The sequence below is a fragment of the Archocentrus centrarchus genome, unplaced genomic scaffold, assembly GCF_007364275.1.
Source record: "Archocentrus centrarchus isolate MPI-CPG fArcCen1 unplaced genomic scaffold, fArcCen1 scaffold_63_ctg1, whole genome shotgun sequence".
NCBI classification, from domain to species: domain Eukaryota; kingdom Metazoa; phylum Chordata; class Actinopteri; order Cichliformes; family Cichlidae; genus Archocentrus; species Archocentrus centrarchus.
The window spans coordinates 977072-985084 of NW_022060280.1; the positions used below are offsets into that span (position 1 = coordinate 977072).

An 8013-nucleotide genomic window follows, 5' to 3' on the forward strand; every position below is an offset into this window, starting at 1 on the left:
AGCTGTTTTAGGAAACCGCTGAACCTTTATTTTTTTTTTTAAGAATTATGTATGTTTTCAGAGAGACATTGAAGGTCCTGCTTTTCCATAGGATTTGTTAAAATCTAGAATAAGGACCTCCTCATCACATCATGTTAACATTAATTAACATTTTACATAATAGATGTGCATTTAGATGTGAATTTAGTTTAACACAAGTTCTAGGACAAATATTTTTACGTTTGTAGAAACTGAGTTAAGGCTGATTTTTAATATGTAATTCTAAACCTGACTTTATTAGCTGTGCCTGACTCAAAAATATATGTTGGCAGTGTCAAACACAGTAAATGGTCCTGCCAGATAGGCTGTCTGAGATTGTGCCATCAAATACCTGAACCACTAATATGCACATAATTCATCATATAACATGTAATTTAAGACTCAGCCCATAGATGTTTTGAAGAAATTGCTTTGTTTTGTTTTTTAACCTCAGAATCCAGCTGATCATGAGTAAAAATGTCCTTCTGGCTGGACTTTGGCTGCTGCCGGCACAGCTCATGACAAGCCATAAGTCACATATGACTTAATGATAGAGGTTAAAGGAAGAATAAGAGGCCTAGCTACTCAAGTGTGATATAATTTCTGTCTGCATCACTGCCTCTCACATATTAGTCATAATAGCTGGCTTGCATTTGATGCGTGATTGAAGAATGAGGTTAATTCCCAGACTGGCCATCTGGCTCTACTCGTCAAAATGAACACTGTCATTTAAAGATTACATCCAAACACTATTATTTGTCTCCACCCAAATGCACTTAGATGAATAAATTTGTGTTTTCAGATGGTTTTGCGGCAGCCAAATAAGATCATTTTGTGTGTACTGGTGATCCATTTTCTTAAGGTGATTTTAATTTGTAAAGTTTGTTTTATTTTGTTAAAGGTTTCTTTCGTGTTTTGTTTTTGAGCACTACTGCTACACTAAGCTTTCTCTCAACTGGTTTCCATGGTTAAGTAGAGGTTTGAATGCTTTAATGATATTTCTGTCATTTATGAACCTGACCAAGTTTTCCAACTGTGTGGTGTGATAGGATTCATCCATAATTGACATGCACAAATGGCTGTGCCATCTTTTGACAGTTCTTTCTCCCCAGAACTCTTTAATAAAGCTCTCCTTATCCTGTCACTCTCTGAATTATCACCAATACTCCTCTTGCTTCTTCTGTTCTCTTTCTAAATGCTCATATTGAGTTTTCTCTCTCTCCTTCTGTGCCCCCTCTCTTGACAGATGATAGACAAGAGACCGCATTGAACCTGTCTACCAACGGCATTAGCAGCATCAACATGTCAATAGAAATAAATGGAGTTGTCTACACAGGTAAATAGAAGGGCCGTTTGCTGATGTAATTGCAGGCAGGAAATTCAATAAGTTATAGGAGCACCCTGGTGCTTAGTCCTCTACGCAATTTGATGTCTTTGCTATAAAATCCATCGTAATGAAGTGGCAGTCCAATAGTGTTAAAAAAGTTAAATATCTCAAAATTGGGCCTGTGGATTAGAGCTAGATGGGGTTTATTTTCGTTGTTTTTGTGTGTGTGTGTGTGTGTGTGTGTGTGTGTGTGTGTGTGTGTGTGTGTGTGTGTGTGTGTGTGTGTGTGTGTGTGTGTGTGTGTGATTACAAGTAGCTTGTGTCTTGAAGTAATTACTGCATCTCTCCTTTAGTGCAGGCAAGTCATAGCAGCGTACCATCGTATCGTAGCTCTCTCTCTCTCTCTGTGAGACAAAGTTCAGTAAGCACAGTGTCCATCTAGTTCATGCTTCCACAAGCTGATATTCACTTTAATCTGCCTTTATCTTTGGATCTTCAGATAGAGAATTACTATTCAGAAAAAGTCTTCTTGGGCATGTTTAGACAGCTTTCAATGCGGTTGCTATTTTCAGATTGCTCTGTAGAAGTCCTGTAATGCCCACTTGCAGTTTCCACTCTGGGATTTACCACTGCACCTAAAACTTGCATAAAGAGGAAAGATCAACTTGTGTTTCAAACTGGCTCAAATTTCGTGTGAAGGATCATCGCTGGTGATAGGGACTGTGTCACTGGCTGCTAATGAGCAGTTACCAGCATTTTTCCACAGTCTCTAAGCCAAAAGGCAGTGAATCAGGTGAGGAGCAAGAATGGGAAGTTATTATTTTCAACACTGAACAAGTTGAATTAGTCAGTGTGGTCTCTGCTGTAACACTCTGTGGTGTCTGAGAGACAAAATTCAGCAGAAATGACCAATGCTATGGTGCGTACAAGAATGCCTCAGTATGTCAATTCCATGACTTGCTCTATATATATATATATATATATATATATATATATATATATATATATATATATATATATATATATATATATATATATATATATATATATATATATATATATATTATAGGGAGAGGAAAGGCAGTTTCCAAGGGAAGGGAAGCTTAAAAACCATCCCTGTTGGCTATAAATTGCTAATACTACCCACTCATATGTAAAGTGCTAGTGGCAATATGTGACCCAATTACCAGTGGTGAATGGGTCACAACCTTCAATACAAGAGCAGTAAATTTTGGTCAGAGTAACGAGTAAAATCACAAACTAGCCACCTCCTATTACAAGTTTTAATTCACTCTTTATATGTATTTATTACTACAGTGAGTAATTTCAAACTGGATTTATGTTTTTACTGAGGCCCACCTGGGCCCACACTTTGGGAACCAAAGCTAAACATGCCCAAGAGGAAAGACTTTTTCTGATCAGGTGAGTGTCTTGGCCATTGAAGAATATCCCTTTTCTGTGTCTTTAGTCACACTTGAATTGCTTTTGCTGTATGCTTTTGGTCATTATCCATAAGTCCTGTCTGATTGCTTTTGCAGCATTTGGCTGAATCTGAGCAGGTAGTATAGTCCTGTATATTTCAGAATTAATCCTGCTACTTTTACAAGTAACTGAGAGATCAGCAGTCACATCCTCAATGAACACCAGTTATTCAGTTCCACTGGCAACCACACATGCCCTAGAAATGAAGTGATATGAGATCATGAGCTGTGCCTGCCCTTCATCATACTTTTCTCTTCCCATTATTCTGGTACAAGTTAATCTTGGTTTAATTTGTTCAACTATTTTTGTGGAACTGGAAAGGCTCTCGTAGATGCTTTTGACAATGATACGCCTAGATGCTGTGAATGATTTTTTTTAACTAAGGAAAGAATTCTATGATCATCCCATTTAGTTGTCTTCCATGATCTTCCAGACCTTTTGGTGTTGCTGAGCGGGCTGGTACATTCCTTATTTTAAGAACATACCGGATTGTTGATTTGACCAGTTCTTAAGTTTCTGCTATCGCTCTGATAGGCTTATTTTCTTTTTTAACCTTATGACGGCCTCCTTCACTTGCACTCACATCTCTTTGGACCTGTCAGTGAACAGCTACCAAATGCAAGTTAGGGTTAGGGTCTGGAATAATGAGGGAACAGGCCTTACCTGTCCATGAAATGGCTTATCTGTCAATTGTCCAATTACTTCTGAGCCTCTGAAAATGGGGGACTATGTGGGTAAAAGGCTGTAATTCCTAAACAGTTAAAGCAGTACTTTTGCTAAAGCTGTTTAATTAAAGCTGAAAGTCTGCACTTGTATCACATCTTGATTCTTTGATGTAAAATTGACTGTGGCAGCACAGAGACAAAATGACAAAAATTATGTCACCTTCTAACCACTTATTAGCCTAACTGTAACTGTTGCATTTAAGCCAATGCATGGATATGTGTGTCTTATATCAGATTATTCCCTTTATTTGTTAAAAAAAAAAAAAAAAATCTGTTTTTGTCAGACTATTAATTTCCTTGTCCCTTGTCAGATCCAAGACCTACTTTTGAGATTACCACTGAGGAATACTGAGCTGTACTTTTCTAATCCTACACAGACTGCTTTAAAAAGCGACTTCAATAAAACACTCTGAGAATTGATGTCAGGTCAGTGCAGAGTTCAAGGCTAACTTAGACTTGGTGTTTGTTCAACAGGCATCCTGTTTGCTCGGCAGTCAGCCATATCAGGGATGACGGGACACCGTGGGAAACATAGCCGTCAGACTCAGGGAAAAAACAGTCCTACAAAGTTCCAGCCCTCTTCATCCTCAACATCCTCTTCTTCCTCTCTCCATGGACACAGAAACTTCTCCCCCTGAGTATTCTGAGCCTCCACACCTTCTCACCTTCCCCTCCGATCCCAGTGAGAAGAACCCTTTTACTTTCAAAGGCACCAAACAGCTTCAGATATAATCCAGTTGATTTCAATTGTAGTTTACTTTACATCTACACAATCAGATTCCATATAGATGAGCAAACATCAGATTAACAAGCAACTGTTACATAAAGCGATCTACCCCCACACTCTTGCTCTGAATGTGTATTGTGTTACGATTACTTTTAACCTTGAGTGATTAAAATCATCTTTCATGTCCTCAAAAACATCTAGTTAGTGTGTAACAGTTTAAAAGTGGTCACCCATCAACTTAAGGTGCAACCATGATGAATTCCTTTCTTTGTACCCCCTCATTCGAATGATGTGACAGCTGAATTGCAAACTTCAGGCAAGAAACCACAGTATTTGATGATGTTTGTAGGCTTTATGACAGACCTCAGAAATGGACTGATTACAGCGGATACCAAAGAAAATTTTTTTATCCTTGTTCAATATGTCCAGCAATAATGATTCAGCCATTCAGCTTGTAGATTACAGCATGGTAATAAAAAAGACAAGCACATCAAACATGAAAATCATCATTATGTAGAACAGCTTAACAGACAACCAACAACGGAAAGACTGCACATTAACACTGTAATGTTAGAAGTCAAAGTGACTGTGCTTAAGAGTGTCCTCTCTTAAGCACAGTCAGCTCAGTAAATCCAAATGGAATAAGCAAAATGTGTCTCAACCCCATATTGTACACTAATATGAATGTTATTGTCATCAGGTTCATTTGCTAAGTTTCCCCCCAAAACATCTAGTACTAAATTGGCGATTTCCTAGGTTTTCTCTATTTCCTTTAGTGTATAATAATTTAATAGTTGTTAAAGTATGTACTATGTAAGCATTATTACTGCTCATATATGTATTATTAAAGCTGCATCTTGACCCCAGGCAGGTCTGCAAGGGCCCTGTACATTGCAGTTTTTCAATTGCAAGCTTTTTTTCTGTCATCACAAACTTTTATGAAAACATAATTTAAAAAGCAAGCTTGTTAGCCAAAATCAAAGGTTTTTGGTTTTGTTTTGTTGTTATTTATTTTTTGTTAGAAAAATACATGTTTACTGCCTTTCAGAGTGTACAAAATAGCCAGTGGTTAGACTGATGTAATCAACATTTTGTTCTGGTCCAGGGCTTTCCTTATTCATTAGAGTATTTAAGTAAGATGTTTTAAAAGTATTGCTGACTGTAAACACTGTCGTAATGGTCAAAAAAACATGCAATATCTCTGCTGACGCTGAGTGTGACAGACTTGCAGCACATGACATTGTAGAGTTCTTTCTAGAAATTTTCTGGAACACATCAGACCAAAGCACAAATGTTGTGATGCTGTTAGGCAAAAATGGCTGACTGAGCTTTGAGCAAAACTGAATCTGGAAAGTCCTCAAATGGCTTTAATTTCTTAGAGAAATAATTGTGACAAGAAAGAGCAGCAGTCCAGCTTGTAAGCAGCAAGTGAACAGCAAAAGGGAGGCTAAAGTAGAGCATACATAAGACCTTCAGTCTGCATAAAGCAGTCATGAGTCACACATTGGGTTTATTTAGTCAATAGATCTGGGTTTCTTTTGCAATGTTATTGTGTCTAATATCAGAGAATCTTTCATTCGTTCTTTCTTTCTTAAAGATGTTTTCTTCATTGTGAAGTGAAATGAAAACCAGTTTGAAGTTAAATGAGTTTTTAATGCATCTGTTAAAGCATGTAACTGCACATTTTATTTATGTGTTATATTTGATCCTGTATCCATTGCTCTGCCTTTTTTGTTGAAAAGTCTGTAAGAGTCTTGTTGAATGCTTGTTGACAATACCTCACCACACCACTTGTATATAGTCATAGTAAAGTATAAATACAAAATACAGTAAACATCGCCTAAGTCGGATTCAAATGGCCCATGAAATTTCATCCCGCTTGTAAAAAATTATTTTTATGTGTAAGTCGGATAAAATCAGATTCTTCAAAATTCTTCAAAATATCAGTTTGGGATCTAATATTGAATTTCACAGCAACATCTTTCTGCTTCATCCCTGGATTTGCTTGCACTAATTTTATAATCTTGTATTTCTGCTCGCAAGTGTGAGTTTTAGCTTACACTTGCCTCCTGCGCTTGCCATGATTGTCTCCGGTGAAATGAACTGATTCATCCAGTGCAGCCAATCCAGATATGACATGACTGTGTAGACACTCAAGCAATCTCCAGGCTTTGTTAGCGTATGTAGTACATGAACGAGCCGCTGCATGGAAATGGGCGTGGCAGGAGCTGAAGAGGGCTTTAGTCCTAAAGTCATCCGACTTATGCGATCACATTTAATTGGAAATGTATTACAATGGGACCAGATATTCATCCGATTTCTGCGATTTCGACTCAGGCAACTTTTACTGTATACCTCATAATTGTCCTTTATTTTGACAGTACATCCACTTGAATTCAATGTTTACTTCAATGGATCACTGGACTTTTTTTTTATATGATTTTTTTTTATATATAATTATACAAAAGAAGGGAATATTTCTTGACACACATCTACCTCATTTGTTGTAGAATGTGCCAAAAATCATGTCCACATGCCAAGATGTTTCATAGCTATGTATTTTGTAATGCAAAATGCTTTTCATTTTGAAAAAGAGACAATAGATTATACTAAATAATAAACCAGCAAGTTCAAAGTGCTTTTTACATTACACAGTAGGACACTTGTCAGAAATAATCCAATTTGCATCAAAAAGTGAACATAAAGAAGAAAGCCTTGCTCTTGCTATCAGTAGGGCCTGATGATGGGGGTGTCAGTGTAACAGTCAGGGTTGAAGCTTTCCCATCATAAATGAAATTTAAGTCAAAACATTTTGAGTTATAAATATGTGGTATGTTTTTAGCAGAGATGCTGGTTCATTGATAGACTGTAGGATGCAGTTGAAATACTAGTGTCTGATTGAGATGAGATTATACTGTCATATGGTTCCTAATGAACTGCCTGAAAATTCGTATGTAGTCATAGTTATTCTGAAAATCCATTAATTCAATACCTTGTTCCAAATTACTGGCAAGATCCTAGAACACTAAAGAATGGTATCAGGTCAATATTAAGAAGCTGGGTAGATTTCCCTAACCTGTAAAATATGGAGCATTGTTTCAGCCATGATGATGTTTATAGTGTTATTTTAATTCTCCTCAGAGTTAGCTTTAATGTTGTCCACCTGAGAAATATATACACACTTCTCTCACTTTGCAACTCTCTTAAGTTATTTCAGCTCTGGAAGTAAAAGTTCATTTTCTCAGTTCTTAGGTAAATTAAAGGTGAAGCGCTACTGACAAATAGAAAAGAACTAGATGACAAGTGACAAAATTTACAATCGGATTTACCAACTTTTGCTAACTCTGACTTTAACCAACTACTTGTTTCAATCATGAACATAATTGTTACAAAATTCTTGACATTTTCCTTTAAAATAGTTTGGCAGCCATTGACAATATTTTCAGTCAGAGGCAAGAAAATTACTTGCATAGGTTTTTTTGAATGATGGTAACAAAAAGTCAGCCATAACAATCTGGGACATTGTGAAATTTGTGACATCAACCTAAAAGGCCATAAAAATATTTAGTAGAGCCCTGTGTTTTGTTGAGAAGCACAAAAGAGGTCGTTAAAAGAAAAATGATGATATAAGTACTCAAACTTCTTCTCTCACTTCACTGCTCCACAGCAACTTTTCATTAAAAAAAGTGTCATCTGCTCTCTGATTAAATCACTCAGTTACCATTCATGATGAA

The 8013-nt window shown here is 36.8% G+C and overlaps 1 protein-coding gene across 1 annotated transcript in view; it reads left to right on the forward strand.

The window, feature by feature from the left end:
* Positions 1-4978, forward strand: part of arid3c (AT rich interactive domain 3C (BRIGHT-like)) — a 70016-nt gene extending 65038 nt beyond the window's left edge. Inside the window, exons 7-8 of the mRNA XM_030725610.1 lie at positions 1265-1354; positions 4027-4978. Of these exons, the coding sequence (XP_030581470.1) occupies positions 1265-1354; positions 4027-4190 (254 nt within the window). The 3' untranslated portion in view covers positions 4191-4978. The remainder of the gene's footprint in view (positions 1-1264; positions 1355-4026) is intronic.
* The last annotated feature ends 3035 nt before the right edge of the window (positions 4979-8013 follow it).